This window comes from Acipenser ruthenus, chromosome 13 (genome assembly GCF_902713425.1).
Source record: "Acipenser ruthenus chromosome 13, fAciRut3.2 maternal haplotype, whole genome shotgun sequence".
Lineage (NCBI taxonomy): Eukaryota > Metazoa > Chordata > Actinopteri > Acipenseriformes > Acipenseridae > Acipenser > Acipenser ruthenus.
The window spans coordinates 19,781,481-19,798,036 of NC_081201.1; the positions used below are offsets into that span (position 1 = coordinate 19,781,481).

Sequence of the window (16,556 nt, forward strand, 5' to 3'; positions counted from 1 at the left end):
GTAACAAGGAAATTGCCCAAATAAATGGGCAGCTGGGTGGTTAACATTGCATAGGTGTGAATGGCCCTACTAGCCACATCACCTGTGATATAAATATATGAATCAAAACAGTACTGAAAACTGAATTTGACCAGTTTCTTTTAGTATTTCTAATTGTTTGTCTTTTCCTCATTATAACCCCTTCATACCATCTCAACTCCTCCATGCTTGGTCTCCCCTTCTCAGTAACCAATTGCTGCTTTACGTATGACACACACGTTTTCAAGTCTCTGCAAAGGTTACCAGTCATGTATCTTATTTGGAATACGTATTAAGTCTCGATCTAAAATGAGCCCTTGAGTTACAAGCAAATATTCTAGACAGACTGAAATAATACAGCTATTACAATGATTTATTTGAAAAAGCAAGAAAATAAGACGAAATAGTGTAACTTTAACAGTGAACCGATTGAAGGAAAATAACTAAGTTTGTAACCTCGTTTTTACCTGCTTGTAGTAAAAGCAGTGGCTTAAAATAATGAGTATTAGAAAATGCTTACGGTAGTGTCTCATATTAATCAACACTAAAATTGGCAAAAGGAGAGGTTGTCTTAAAACCTGCTTCAACTGGATTTTGTATGAACAGAGAAAAAGGTCAGACTTAGTTCAGTCACTGTAAAACCATTACATTCTAATATGTTAACAGTGGCTTGAATTTAGATGAAAATAACTGGACCTTCCATTGAAAGCTTAAATGACTTTATAACAGTAAAATAAAATTATTCAAGTTTCTGAATTGGAAATATATGTTATAGAGTCATTTGAAAGAACATATTAAAAGTTTATTATAACAGATGCCTGACATTGACAATGTTGTAGACAAATTGTTAAGACACATTTGAGATAATGTTCTTTTAATTTAATCAATTTAAGAATTAGTTCAGTCTCCAACTAAACAAAAAGTCTTTTAGACATTACAATATTAATTGAACTGAATAATATAAATGTTTAGTTTATATAAGGTTTTACCTGCTTGCAGCAGAGTGGTGCTGGGCATGGCATGTTCTTTATTGGCAGTCAAAGAGAGACTCGCTGGTCATTAGCCATTCTGAATCCAAGGCCTTTAAAACTTGGCAGCCGAAGCAAGCATTTCATTTAAAATAGAAAAGTTGTCTACAGTATCGTTTTTTATCACAAAGGTAGCAACTTTAATTGGGATGATGTTTGTGAGCCAAAAATGACTTCATGCGGTGAATTTGGAAAAGCGCTTACAGTGGAGTTTCATATTAATTAAAACACTAGCCATGGCAAGTAAACAGGGTGTCTGAAACCTGCTTGTGTAGGCAAATTTTTTGAAACAGAGAGAGAGGTCAGGCTTAGTCCAAGCAAGGTACAGTTAAATATACGGCTATTATATTTAACATGTTCAGTATAACCTAGATTTAAATGAAAATAACTGAACTAACCACTGTATGCTTAGTGGTTTTTATTCAAAGGCTTATGATAACCCCCTACAGTCTGTGTCTAATATTTTGTTAACACACATTTGTATATGAAAATAAACTAATCTGAAAAAAGGTGATGTGGTATGCTGCTCAGAGGGAATATAATGTAGCCCAAGGTTGATATAAATCACACAAAAAATTGATGTTATATATAAAACAGCATCTCTTTTAATACACATATAAACTTGCATTGTATCGTATTGTATTGTATTGTAGTAAGGATCCTGTGAACTTTGGTTCACCTGACTTTTTAGAGAAAGGAGGGGTTGAAAATGAGAACCATGAGATCATGTTCCAATATTTTGGAAAGGAGTTATATCCAATTAGTTAACTCCAATTAGTTTTAAAGAGTTGACCGGATCTTTCTAGAATATATAATTAACTCAAAGATAAGAACTGTCAAGGTAGACTGATGATCAGATTTAATTGGGACCCTTGATGTATTCAATGGAGGGAAAATCCTATATAAGCCCAAAGCAAGACCCCATTCACCACCATTGAACTTGATCTTGCAAGCTGACGTGGTCCATGCTGAGGGTCTCTGAAAAACTGATTGCTATTTGGTCGAAGTCAGAAGCCTGCCTTTTGAAGACAGTTCCTGATTATTAAAAGAGTTGTCTGGACATATAGCACGAACAAGGAGTTTAAAACATCTCTGTCCTCCTTAAACATCTCCCCTGAGTTCAAGAGTGTGCTCAGAGCGTATATATATAAATAAAAAGAGTATGTGCAATTCTGACAGTGACCTTATCTGGGTTATCTGTTTGCACTTGCACTCACTGGGTCACTTCACCTCAACAGTGTCTTCTGTGTCAAAGCATGTTACTGGCTGTAAGCATGTCAGTCAATAGGGAGAGCAGCTGATTGGTTATTGACAGGAAAGTAGCCAGAGAAGCGGTGGGGGCAATTTCACTCTCCAGGTGAAATAACCTAGGAAGTGCAAGACAGTCTAAAAGCAAGGATTGTGAACATTTGTTTAATTCAGATTTGCGACCTATAAAACGAATAGAGAAATGTTATGGAACAATTTTGTTAGCTATAATGAATTGCTATAATTAAGGCTACGATTTTGGAACAGTAATTTTTCACCTATTATTCTAAAATACCTCAAATATCTCTCACTGTCACACACCCGCATCTCTAATTAATGTCTGAAATTCTCCCTTTTGGGTTCTCTGTTGGTTGAGAGGGCAGATCTGCCAATGATGTCACTTTTCAGTTTTTTTTTTTAAACCTCTGGTATAAGAGGCACAAACTCAGCACATCTACCTAAATGTCAATTTATCTAATTTCGCAAGGGCAGTCTGTATTTGAAGTATGACTAACAGCCGCAACCACTTTGTGCAGTCAAAAGGGCTGGTTGCGACAGAAGTATGAACCAGGTTTAGAGTTTTCCACGATTCTGAAACAGCATGTAAAGAAAGCCTCTGTAAGTCAGTAAACGTCTGTTCTCCGTGAGCTGTTTTCTGTATTTTAGTCACCCGTTTACATGCTTGTTCGCTCAGCTATCTCATTCGCTGACCTACATAGCTACACGTAAATGCTGCGTGCATACACAACCAAACAACTTACAGATCATCGCAGATTTGTATTTTCAGTGCATGACATACTGCATTCTTTTAAGGAAATAAAGGAAGTGCCTAATCAAATGTGTTTTTACATCCATTTCCAAGATTTAACAGACTTTCCAAATTCACGATTTTCACTATGTCCATGACCTCCGTTGCAAAATCGTAGCCTTAGCTATAATTACTTTAAGGAAGAAGAAAGTGATACACTGAACACAGAAATGCAGGAAAATAACATGTGTACAAGAGGAGCTCTGATGGCGCCAGGCACGCTGTCCTGTACAGCTCAGCCACTCAGCCAGGCGCACTGTCCTGTACAGCTCAGCCTCTCGGCCAGGCACACTGTCCTGTACAGCTCAGCCTCTCGGCCAGGCACACTGTCCTGTACAGCTCAGCCACTCGGCCAGGCACGCTGTCCTGTACAGCTCAGCCACTCAGCCAGGCACGCTGTCCTGAACAGCTCAGCCACTCGGCCAGGCACGCTGTCCTGAACAGCTCAGCCACTCGGCCAGGCACGCTGTCCTGAACAGCTCAGCCACGCGGCCAGGCACGCTGTCCTGAACAGCTCAGCCACTCGGCCAGGCACGCTGTCCTGTACAGCTCAGCCACTCGGCCAGGCACGCTGTCCTGTACAGCTCAGCCACTCGGCCAGGCACGCTGTCCTGTACAGCTCAGCCACTCGGCCAGGCACGCTGTCCTGTACAGCTCAGCCACTCGGTCAGGCACGCTGTCCTGTACAGCTCAGCCACTCGGCCAGGCACGCTGTCCTGTACAGCGCAGCCTCTCGGCCAGGCACGCTGTCCTGTACAGCTCAGCCACTCGGCCAGGCACGCTGTCCTGTACAGCTCAGCCTCTCGGCCAGGCACGCTGTCATATACAGCTCAGCCACTTGGCCAGGCACACTGTCCTGTACAGCTCAGCCACTCAAACAAGCTCCTCTTAATCTCACCTGGTTCTTTGACAGCACTGCAGTTGGATCTCCGGACCCTCAGAGTTATGCAACCATTTTCATGCAGACAAAAGAGAGTATCCCTCTGTCGACACGGAATAACCTAAAAACAAAAGAAAACTGAGCCTGCTGTTGCTTTAAATAGTATTTAAAGTGCCACTTCTCTTACAATGGTGTAGAGAATTGTTTTGTGATGCGAGTGCACTTCAGTCTTGACCTGACCATTTTTATATGATTTTGACAACAGGAAAGTGCCAGTTCTTACTTTGATCAAATTGTCGCCGACTCCTTCATGCGCTAATGGAAAACAACCACAGTTATAAAAAAAAATAATAATTTAATCAATGCAAAAAAAAAAAAAAAAAAAAAAAAAAAAAAAAACCCAAGGACAGGCTCAAACACTTCATTTTGTTTTTTTCCAGTTCCATATACAGGGTGATTCAGAAGTCACTGAACAAATAGGATGAACACATTTATTAGAGTCAGTAGTTTACTATCACTCACAGTACTGTACGTTGCAATCTGTGTTTTGCCAGAAATGCAAGAAATTTGGGGTGGGGTGGGGGGGGGGGGGTCAATTAAACTGACTTCCTTGCAAGGTAGTACTGAAACTTCCCAGTACTAACTTCCCCAAAGTCAACCAAACCACACTCCCCTGGATAAACTCAAACTGATATGGATTCAATCTGCAAATAGTAAAAAATGAGTACAGTACATTTTATCACTCAAAACTGGTTCACTTTCACAAAAAAATAATAATTTAGGCATGTATTTGGCAAGGCAGCTATTAGATATGACTGACACACAATTGCAACATTTGAGTATTTGCAAAAAGAAACGCTCAATGACTGCAAACAAGGGTAGTATAACATACAGCAGTGTGGAGTAGTGGTTAGGGCTCTGGACTCTTGACCGGAGAGTTATGGGTTCAATCCCCAGTGGGGGACACTGCTGTTGTACCCTTGAGCAAGGTACTTTACCTAGATTGCTCCAGTAAAAACCCAACTGTATAAATGGGTAATTGTATGTAAAAATAATGTGATATCTGTATAATGTGAAATAATGTATAATGTGATATCTTGTAACAATTGTAAGTCGCCCTGGATAAGGGCGTCTGCTAAGAAATAAATAATAATAATAATAAATAAACACAAAAACATTGAAAATGTCACTTGAACCGGTTTACTTTTTAATGATGCTGATACAGTTGATTCAGAAGTCACTGGACAAGAGGACACGTTTGAACAGCTAGGACTTGGGTGTTTCTGTATTATTAAATGTGTTCATCCCATATGCCAGTGATCTATACAATAGAGAACAGGGCACAATTGGTGGTCTACACTGTCTGTATTTTGCTTTGCTAAGTACCTGAATGAAGGGTATCCCAGTCCTCTCAATAGCCACCACGCCCACTGTTTGGCTCACTTCCAGGTCCAGTATGAGGATCTCTCTGGGGTACAGCAGCAACATGTGGTTCCGCTTGGAAGGCAGGTATGACAGCTGGAGGCAGTCGTTTAGTGTCACAGACTCAGCACTAGAAAAAAAGAGATATGGAGAGAGTGATAGACAGATAATGGATAGTGATAACTATGGTGATAGTGATAGGTAGATAGACTTTTGGTTTGTTACGACAAACAGTGATTTTTATAAATGTATGTGCGCGCAAAAACATGTATGGAACAAGTTCTGCTTTTATTCTGCTACATACTCATTTTAGCCAGATGGCTTCTTACACTGAACATGCACTGGAAATCCTTTACCATGTACAATCTGAAATGAAGTCAAGTGAAGTACAATCTGAAATGAAGTCAAGTGAAGAAAATACTGGTATGTATTTCACAGCAGTCTAGGCTACAAAAAATGACTGCATGTTGTTAATAGGCAAGGTTTTTTTTTTTGTTACTGTAGGTGTTTCATTAGATTCAGCACAATTAAACTTTTAGTCATTTGTATACAGCCCAGCTGTGCCTCTGCAGCATAAAGGCTCCTTATACTGTCGAGAAACCAGTCAGTCCAGCTCACCCACACATGAGAGGCTTTGAATAGAAATGCATCATTAGCTTCCACCTGTGACAGCTAAAATACCAGTCTGACATGAGTGTTTCCCTTACCACTAACGATATTTAACAATGTAAGGTATTTCAAGTCATAAGACATAGCGAAAGACTGGAAATGAAACAGGCTGGATTTTGGCCTAACAAACACATTTTTGATTACGGGAGAAGTGATGAAAAATGCAGTGGTGTTGTACCAGAATTACTGATTATCCAGCAAACGACTGGCGACAGGGAAGCAATGATGATCGGACCAGAATTGGCGATGATTAATAATAAAACACCACAATCTGTAATCACTGTTTTCCCTGTCATTTTCACCGGTTATTATTATCCATTCAAACCGTTTTAGTCACGCTTCAATAGAGTAAAATGCTTGCAAGAGTACAGAGTAGAGATGCTTTAAAACAACAGATTCCAAAGAACATCAAATTCAAAAGCTCTGTGCCAAGTCTGTGATGTTATAATTTAACATGGTGATCAGACCCATAGCTTTTGCTTCCTATCCATGCTCTATTCAAATTTACATTTTTAACTGCCTTTTTCACTAAAATTTACATAATGATCTTGGGAAGACATTATTCTGTTTTCTACTTTGTGTTTTAAAGTTGAAGCTACTTGCTCTTTAAATGATATAACGTTTCCAAGAAAGCCAACAGTTTCTTCTACCTACACTATAATGACAACACAACAAGTGAATTCAAGCCTAAGATATCTTTATTGACACATGCTACCACAGGTTTCAGCCATGGACGTCATGTGCATTTTAATATAAACCACTAACATTGCTTAGCAAAAAAGCAACAGGATGATCTAAAACAACACAGAACTCAGAGCCGCTGTAAGTTAAACTCCAGAAAATCCCAAGACAGAATGCCTCATAGGATCCTACAGGAAAAATACAAAAACAAAAACTAGAGCAATAACAATAATGACATATTCTGACTGCACCTTGTATAAATAACAGCAGCTTCATTACCTTTAAACATGAATTGATCTTAATGGGGTGGGAAAAAAAATAAAAAATCACTGAGCACAACTAGAGAGCTGTCACAGATGGATACTGAACCAACACTTAATTATCTTTGCAGTTGCCAAAAAATTTGTAGAGCCCAGTTTGCTGGATATTAGCTTGGCCATGCACCAGATACATTTCTCTTACTATTTTATGGTGTTTGCTTAAGGGTTCTAGGTTTTGTTGCTGCAATATTCAGTTATTAATTTGTGGTAACCAGATGTCTATTTTTAAATGAAAATACACGTTTGCCAGGAGTTTCTTTCAAAGCTGCATATTTGAGAGGTGCAACATGGGTAAGATTTATGGAATTATTTTGTTAGCTACAATTAGTTTAACTTAACTGAATGGGGCATTTTCAGCTTATTAACCCCTTGCAGTTTCCAAGCTGGCCAATCAAAAAGGCATCAATCACGGGTCCCTAGTTGTTTTTTCTCCAGGAAAAGACGAGAAAAGCTTTCAATGGCCGAGAGCGGCCGAGAGAAGCCAAAAAAAAAGGAGGCGGATCTGAGCAATACGCATAGTCCCTTCACCACAGACATAAACAAACAAGATAGCTGCTTCCGCATCCAGCGCTCAAAGAAAATCACAGACATTTGCCAATCTTTTTGAGATGTTATAATAATAAAATAATGACTTGGATAACATTATTGAGGAGTTTGGTGATAAATCAAGTGATCATGAGATGATTTATCAGTATGCACGATTATGAAGAGTTATGTGATAAATTCAGCGAACAAGGGGTGGGGCAGGGCTAGAGATGCAGTACTGAGTGTTATGTTGAAATGAAGTGCCTTTTAACACTAGCACCGCCATAGCTGCTTTTTTGAACGGCTTTTGCAATTGAAATTTAAATATCTCTGCGTATGTGAATAGCTTGTGCATGTCCGTTCTTAAGTGTTACTAAATATTTAAATTAAATAACCATACGGTGTTTCAGCTGCAGAATCGTAAACATGAATAAGTTATAAGCACTTGCTTCTTCAACCGCCAGACCCACAGTTAATACAGCATATTGAAATCAATACAATGTAGCTGACAATTTAGTCTGGGCTTTGTAATAAAATCAAAGTCATTGTGAAAGAACGTATTATAATCCTGTTGAGTGCTTGAAACACTGATGAAGTCATTCTACATATCATATATAATTATTATTTACATTTCTCAGGCAGAACGACTGTGCCAGCCTTAGTGTGCGTATTTTTTTTTTTCTTTAATTTAGTGGGCACCAATTATTTTTATTGTTTTCTCCCCAATTTGGTAATGTCCAATTATTTTTAGGCTCAGCCTACCGCTACCACATCCAGACTATAGGGAGAGGAGCGCCTTTACTGGATGCGCCACTCGGGAGCCCTAAAAGGTGCGTATTCTAAGCTCTCTGGACAGATCAGTGACCATCAGGACTGATGCTAAACGAAAACGAGAGACTGTTGCATTTTACAACACAACGAAGTACGATGTGGATATACTGGATCAAATGGCACAGCTGTATTCTGTCAAAGGTGGTCCTCACAGGTTGCCTGTGGCTGTTTTTTATAATGTTTTGGACCTGGCAGCCATCAACGCTTTGGTTTTGTACAGGGAGTGCAGCGGCAACACAATCACTCAGAGGGACACGAAAGCCAAGAGACACGAAAGACACGATAAGAGACACGAAAGTCAGCTGGCAAATGCCCCTCAACCTTCAGCCAGCGTTGCGCCCACTGGCACATGGAATAAAAAACAATGCCAGGTTGCTAAATGCAATAAAAACAGAACTGTTGTGAAAAGGCAGTCTGTGGCAAATGCACTGGTACAGTTGAAAAGCATGTTTTCTGCATAAATTGTACTTAGAAAGCTGTAATAGAACTCTGAACAGACAGACAGAGCCTTTGAACTCTGTTTCACTCAAAGCGCTTTCACGCTGCATAAGTTATGTTATATTTTTGCTTTATGCTATTTTTATAACTAGTTATTTAAGTTTTATAATTTTATATGTGCGTACAGCTTTCTACACCTGTTTACACAGAAGTTTATTGCATAAAGTTTATTTTATTACAGCACGTATATGTGCTCTTTTTGAAAAAAATAAGAAAAAAGTTTAATTTTCAATGTGAATACGGTGTTTCTGCTCTCAAAATGTTATGTATGATGTTTATAAATAAAAATATTAAGTTGTATCCGATTGTTTGTTTTTCATTTTCATATCGAAGCCGTTTTAAAATGGAGCCACACATTTTGCGGGTGCGGCAGTTGTATGTAGTCTGAAATCTCTGCGGTTTTACTGTGAATGAAATTACTTTTAAACAGCGCATGTAAAATAAACACCCCGTGTGAAAATAAATTAGACATGACGCATCTTACAGGTGCTGAATAAATGGACCTCAAAGGGTTAAGGAGAAATAGAAAATCGTCTCTCTATAAACTGACACTTTGGTTGATCTAACTCAGGTTACATATATCAATGGCAGGCAACTACAACTGAACATTGCCTAAATTCAAGAGAAGGCCTCTTACAAAGACAGTACAAAACACAGGTTTTGCAATCACGACCTTCAGAATAACAACAGAAACGGGTATGGAAGCTTATTTACTCATTAACCTGACAGGTTCCTTCAACAGTATTTCACAGAGCTTTGAGAAATGTTTCTTGAATAGGGCAATGCACAGGTAAATAAAGAGTGATAACAGTGACTTGCCTTGGTTTTTCATTAGTGATCAGCACTTTCACCTTGTTGAGAGCCTTCTTTGCCCCGGTGGCAGGGGTGGGTTTGCTGTGGACTGGGCTGGAGTAGGGGCTGGAGATATACACTTTCTTCCCAGTGCTGCCCGGGGCTTTGGAGTGGGAGAAGTCAGAGATGAACACTATTCCATCACTGGTCAACACTGTGTCAAGGAAAAAGAGACTGATTACAACAATGCTGATACTTGTACTGAATGTCACGTTTCACCACAATTCAATAAGCAGTCCTCTAGATAAATGTAAGTGTGACATAAGTGATAAGATGGGGCTCTTCCACTATTCACATCACCTATAACATCAGATGAACATCCCAAAATTGTTTTCATCCATAACTTCAAAACACTTGTAAAATGTGAAGCAGAACTAAAAGAAAAGTCACTGATGCAATGACGAAAGAATTTCCCAGAATGTCAGATGACTGATGAACGCATACGCTGAAATATTTGTCTATAACACACATTATTTCACTTATAGAGCACCTTTCAGGAATTGTCCTCCAAAGTACTTCACAAAAGAAGAACTGCATTTTGATCTTCAGGTCTACAATCTTGAAAGCAGGGTGTGAACACAGACATAGGGTGATAACCATTTTTGGCCAATATGAGAACATACTGTATCTAATCAATACATTTTTCTTTTTTTTTAATAAGAAAAAATTATATTAACACCTTTAGAGTGCATAATGTAGTTATTTAGTTCTAGTTTTGTAAAATTTTAGCAGATATTTTACCTCTCTCAAAAAATCTGAGTTTATTAAAGACTGGAGTAAACGCTTTGAAAATACAGCCCATTTTCTATAAAAATAAAAGCAACACATTAGTGGGAACTTTTGTGCTATTTTGTATCCCAATCAAAATGTTTTCTCCACTAGCGTAAAAAATGTAATAAGTGACAAGTCAACGCACGTGCTAAATTTGAAGGGTCAAAAGGATCAAAGGAGAAGGACAGGATGTTTTCAGTGTAGCTCTTCTTCCAGAGTTTGGTCCCTGTGTCTGCGTTCCAGAGGACGATGTAGTTAGGGGGGTGCACTGCCAGCAGCAGGTCCCGAGACGCATCCTGGTTCCACATCCACTCCATATCTGTCTCAAGAAAAAGAGGCAAACTGAGCGGAGATCTCTTCGGAGAACGAGAAGAAAACATACCAGTACCAACACCTTGTAGCACCACTACCAGAGCAGAGTCATCTGCTCAGAACAATCAGACAGGAAATGTTGATCACAGCAGGAACATGCATGTGCTGGATGCTACATTTTCAGTTTTATTTTAAAAGGGAAAGCATATATTTTGGGAACATTATTATTTATTTGGAAATCTTACAACAAATTTATATTTCTTGCAGTCCTCACACTTGGCTAAATCCTTGTACACAGTAATCATGTTTTTTTTCTACTTTTCAAAAGTGTTATGAAGATAGGGGCACCATTAAATGTAATCCTAGAGTGGAGGATAAAGCAATTCCCTGTTTAGAGCTGATTCACAGAAACCAATTGCTGTTGGAAAGCTATCCGAAACAAAAATATGATCTGTCATGTAGAGAAAAAGGGGACTTTCATGGTTCATTTTCAACACCATCCAGGAACCTTTTCCTTAATTAACTTTTCTATCAAAAATACCACTTCAGCTAATCAGAGGGGTGAAATTTCATTATTTCAAAACTTAAAATAAAATGCCAATACAAATCGTGGTTCCTCAAGCTTTACTGATGCAACTGATGACCTCTCTACCATATTTAGCAATGTTTACCCCAACCACAGTTTCAGCACTCAGGCCTACTTAAAACAATACCATGCTACATAAACACAATTTGAAAATTATAATTGAAATCTTGAGGGAGGGCAAGCTTACGCTAGAATTACCCTATGCATTCTCAATGAATCCACTACAGTTCAGAGTTACATGACAAATCAGTTTCACTTTTGCATAATCCATTTCAAGGGCATTCCACACGACCCCTTGGTTTGCCTCTCTCTCTTCCTACCTTGAATGGGTTTGCTGTACTCCTGTATCTCACAGCAAGCTGTTCCTGACGTCACATCCCACACGATTATCTTTCCCGTCACGTCTGCGGAGGCCAGCCGCAGAGAATATGGAGACCCAGTACTGTGATGATAGTTCTCTCTGGCCCATTTAACCTGTTGGAAAACAAATGGTAAAACATGTCCTACTGTTTCCATCAAGGAACTTCTGTAAGAGATCTTTGCATTGCATATATTGACTCCTAGTGGCCACTAAATGTAATTGTGCTTATCTTTGGTTTTGGTTATTGAAAGTATACAGTCTGCGCCACTTAATCGTGACACTGATAATCTGGATTCTGCTCAAATCAGACAGAACTCTGGGAGATGGTTCTTCCCAATGATATTTATGTTGTTTAATTGGGATACAGTATTTTCAAATGATGAAAGGAGATTGCTTTGCTCAGTGCAGTGATTAAGTGATTATGCTGTGACTTGCGTAAATTGCGTAAACCATGTTGAACTCTTGAAGGAGTTGGAGTCTCCATCGCAGGTGTCTCGGCTTGTAATAAGATGTGATTTCATTATTTTTCATTTCATTTACAAATAAAAAACAGTGATTAGTTTTGTTTAGGAATAAAAAAAAAAATTGGTAAGTGTGAGTAAGGTCCTCTCAAATGCCTCGTCTTTAATTGGGACAGCCGCTCATTCCGGTTATTTTTACTTCTCCCACGGTGTCCTGATAAAGCGACGCCAACTGTACAACATTATTTGTACTACCAATATCATCACTGTGTTGGAGGCGTATTGGTGTATTACGTTTTTCTTTCTTTCTTTTTGGGTGTGCAGATATATTAACCACTTCAACACCATGACGTACGCACGTACGTCAATTGAAAACCCACTTACAGTACCATGCCGTACCTGCGTACGTCAAGTTTCCCATTCTATTCTATGATCGGTTTCTCAGTCTAGCGTTTCAAATTTCATTCTCTAAAGCAGTGCTAGTACTGTGGAATGTGCAATGAAAGTTGGGGGAGGGTCAGGTGACATTTTTATCCAATTGCGTGTCATGTAGCAATTCCATTCTGTAGCTGTGGGCATTTAGAAGGCTGAGATATATTGCAGGAAGCCATTCAGCTTTTACATGTATAGTGTTTTAAATTATTATTTTTTTATTTATTATTAGTTTTACTTGTTTAGTTATAGTTTATATAGTTTTTAGCGAAAGCTAAACATGGCAACGTACGTAGTCTTTCTATAATGAGCAACGGGAGTGAAGTTGGTTCAGAGTATTTCGATACCAGCGACAATGATGCTAACTTATCACTCAGCGATTATGATGAAGAGGATGTGGAGCCAAGAACAATACAAACTGTACAAACAGAAGAGCATGCAGCTACTTTACAGGTAAGCCAGCTGCAAACGGGAAGCTGTTTGGTTTGAAATGGCAGTACTGTGACGAAATACTATCAAAACACAGCACTGGGTACAGGCAATGTGGCAGCCAGAGCCATCACAATGCCTGCGCAAAGTAACTGTGTACACGCATTTGTGACTATCCCTCCAACACAAGCGAAGCAGACACCGTAAGAAAGGTGCAGGGTATGCTACAAAAATGAAAACAAAAGAAGACAAAACAAAAAATGAAAACAAAATGAAGACAAAACAAAAATGTGCAGTGGTTGCGAAGGCAATCCCGGGTTCTGTTGTATTGAACATTTCAATAAATGGCACAGAGCAAGTCGATAGTGGCACACATTTTGATATTGTTTGACTTTTATTTGAAAATTACTGTTTACTGATTATTATTGTTATTAGCAGCATTTTTGTTTTCATTGTTAAAAAAAAAAAAAAAAACGTTTTTATCTCTATATTGAATATGGGTATGATGTACACAGCAGCATAAAGGGTTAATGAAAAACACAGTTTAAGTCATTTATTTGTGTTTATTTATCATATGTTAACATTTTATAGCAATTACAGGTTTGAAAACATTATTATTACTATTATTTTCAAAATCTGGTACCTGCGAAGGTGTTTCTTTTTTACATATGGAGTTGAAGTGGTTAAATAGACTGCTATAGATTATATGTTGCTGCTGCTTCCTGCTTCCCATTGAGTTTCCTGTGTCATAGGTCAAACTCACTCCACTGATCTAGCTGCAAGCAGACCATGTGACCTACAGCAAAGGAACCATGATGCTGTACCTACAGCAGATGGAAGTCTTTTCTATCTAAAAGCATTGTATCTGAAATATCTGTATCACAGGGAGGACCCTGTCGCTGCTTCGTTAAACAGGAAGGTTGCCCAGAGCTGAGCTGAGCTGAGCTGATTGGGAGGTCCTGATTGGCTGGGGGGGGGTGTGTCCGGGGAGGCTAAGTCTGTTTAAGAGGGCAGCATCGCCAGCGTTCGAGGCTACTGCAATGCCAGGACTGCACAGAGGGGTGCTGAGCGAAAGCTTGCTTTGTTACACCAAGGAGGAGAGCGTCCGCTCCAGAGGAGAGAACTACTGCGCCAAACCCTTCCACTCCAAGACAGTGCTCGTGAAGGCATTGCCCAGCCAAGTTGCTGGGAGGACGCCGGGACTTGGCTAGGTTAGTTTAGGGGACTTGATCCCAATGACAGTATAGCAAGGGTATTGTAGGGTAGGATCCTGGAGTGGGACGTCTCTTTTAGTGAGGCTAGCGCTCTCCGTGTGTGGCAAAGTTTTATTTGTAGCTTTGTTTTCTTTTCTTTTCTTTATTAAATCTGACACTAGGGCTACCATTGCTGGTGTCCTAGTGGCAGCACCTGTGTTGTTATTAAATCTGCCTTATTATTATTCAATGACGACCCACGTAAGTAACATCGCCATTTTACAATCTGCATATTCTGAATTAAATTACAAAAACAACAACTGAAGAACCAAAAAATTATCATAACAATAAAAGGGGGACCAAAGGTAATAAAGCCAATAAAAGGTATGGATTTTAAAGCATTGATTATTTCTCCTTTTAAGTCAGTCAGATGTTCTACACATAAAATATACGATTATAAAAAACGAGGGTGTATAACACTGTAAAGCACAGCTATACTAACAGCAAGTTTGATAAGACAGAAAATGAATAGTGTATCTGAAATACCTTTACAACATTAGCTTTATGCCTCTCAAGAGCCTGTATCATCTGTGCTGTTACAGGATCAATGACCAGTACAACTGAGTGACAGCCTTGAGCAATGAGTCCTTGCCATCCCCTGGGAGAGAAGAGAACACAGGCATTCTATAACTATTGAGACTTCACTAATAAGAAAATAAAAAAAATGCTCTGAGAATAACAATGACGGAAGGCTGAGCACACCTCAGTCCAGACTGTGTGGTGGTTTTGTGATGTCCAACTATGTCAAATTTACAAAAGTGCATTTACTTTTAAATGTGTGCTTTTTTCCCTTAATATTGTATGTCATTTACAATCATTGTGGGTAGTTCTGGCATTATACTTTTTCTCTAAAGCTGGCTTTGATCTGCTTTGAGCTTGTCTAACAAAAAGTGTGGATTCAAATGTGACAGCCCCATCTAGTCACTGTCTATAGAAACGTGAAGTTGGTTGGACTGCAGGCTGAATGGAACGAGGGAGACTGTTCAGTGCCTGCACTTATGATACTACAGACAAGCTCTAAAGCAAAAACGAATTATAAAAGGACTGACTTAACAAAGAATGACAAGAACTGTATTAGTCTTACTCAGTATTAACTCAATGAATAAATCAATAATGCCTTTATACAAGTACATGTTATGCTCTCTATGTAACATATCTAACATACATAGTACAGTACTATACCAATCCTGGCTTTCATGCATTCACTTGCAAACTAACTTCTTCAGCTGCAAGAATGTATTACAACTCAATAAATAGGCAACAAGATTAGATAACACAACAAACTAACATAAATACACGGTATTTTAATTTAAGCGACAGGAGTGCATGCATTAACATTCCCGTTTATTGTCGTTGCTCCCTTCACTAAAAAGGCATTTTCTTTCATAAAATAATGATATTCAAATTCCATTCTTAGGAAAACGAGTCGCTGTGTCACTTAACTACTACTGCCACATAAAAGTACACACTCCGCACAAAATACTGATACCACATTTATTGCCCTTGCCCAATAAATCACAGGCAAATAACCTGCCCACCGACAGTATTTTTTGCTTTTAATTTATTACATCATATATACATGTTGCTTCAGAAAGCGATTTTAACTCAAATAATCAGTTAAACCATAAACACTAAATAATGAATACTCTAACTTCAGGTTTCAGACACATCCGAATATCGAATAAGTGTCTCACTTCAGCAGGCTGCAGTGCAGAACCCGGTATCGTTTACACATATCCCCAAGTCACATGACATGGCTGCTTGAAACTAAAGACAAAATCTCAAAGCCACGTCCCTGAGAACAGGTACGAGACCACAGCGTTTTCAGCTATCACAATCTCAAATTAACTTTGTACAGTACATCAACGCACTGGATGTTATTCTGATGTGCAGCCTTTTAACACTATTTACATGACGCGTCTATGTCAGGTAGTTACTTCCTGGTTGCACACTCACCAGTCCACGGCTGTTTTATTCTGAATATTCAAAGCTCCAGTCAGTGTCCGAGGTGACAGTTTGATATTTACTGTGAAGGGCATCATCTGAAAGATGTGGAATTAAACTACATCTAAATCAACCGTGATAATAAGATTTATGTTGGCTTTTCTCAGCACCACAGTAGTTGACAAGTCTGCACTGTAAACAGGAAGTTTGAATGCTGATAGTACTGA

The 16,556-nt window shown here is 38.9% G+C and overlaps 1 protein-coding gene across 1 annotated transcript in view; it reads right to left on the bottom strand.

Annotated features, from left to right (window-relative positions):
- LOC117418292 (WD repeat-containing protein 11) overlaps positions 1 to 16,556 on the bottom strand; it is a 67,342-nt gene extending 50,786 nt beyond the window's left edge. The window contains 7 exon segments of the mRNA XM_059035304.1: positions 4,001 to 4,103; positions 5,369 to 5,534; positions 9,748 to 9,934; positions 10,697 to 10,870; positions 11,770 to 11,923; positions 14,872 to 14,983; positions 16,342 to 16,556. Coding sequence (XP_058891287.1) covers positions 4,001 to 4,103; positions 5,369 to 5,534; positions 9,748 to 9,934; positions 10,697 to 10,870; positions 11,770 to 11,923; positions 14,872 to 14,983; positions 16,342 to 16,427 — 982 coding nt within the window. The 5' untranslated portion in view covers positions 16,428 to 16,556.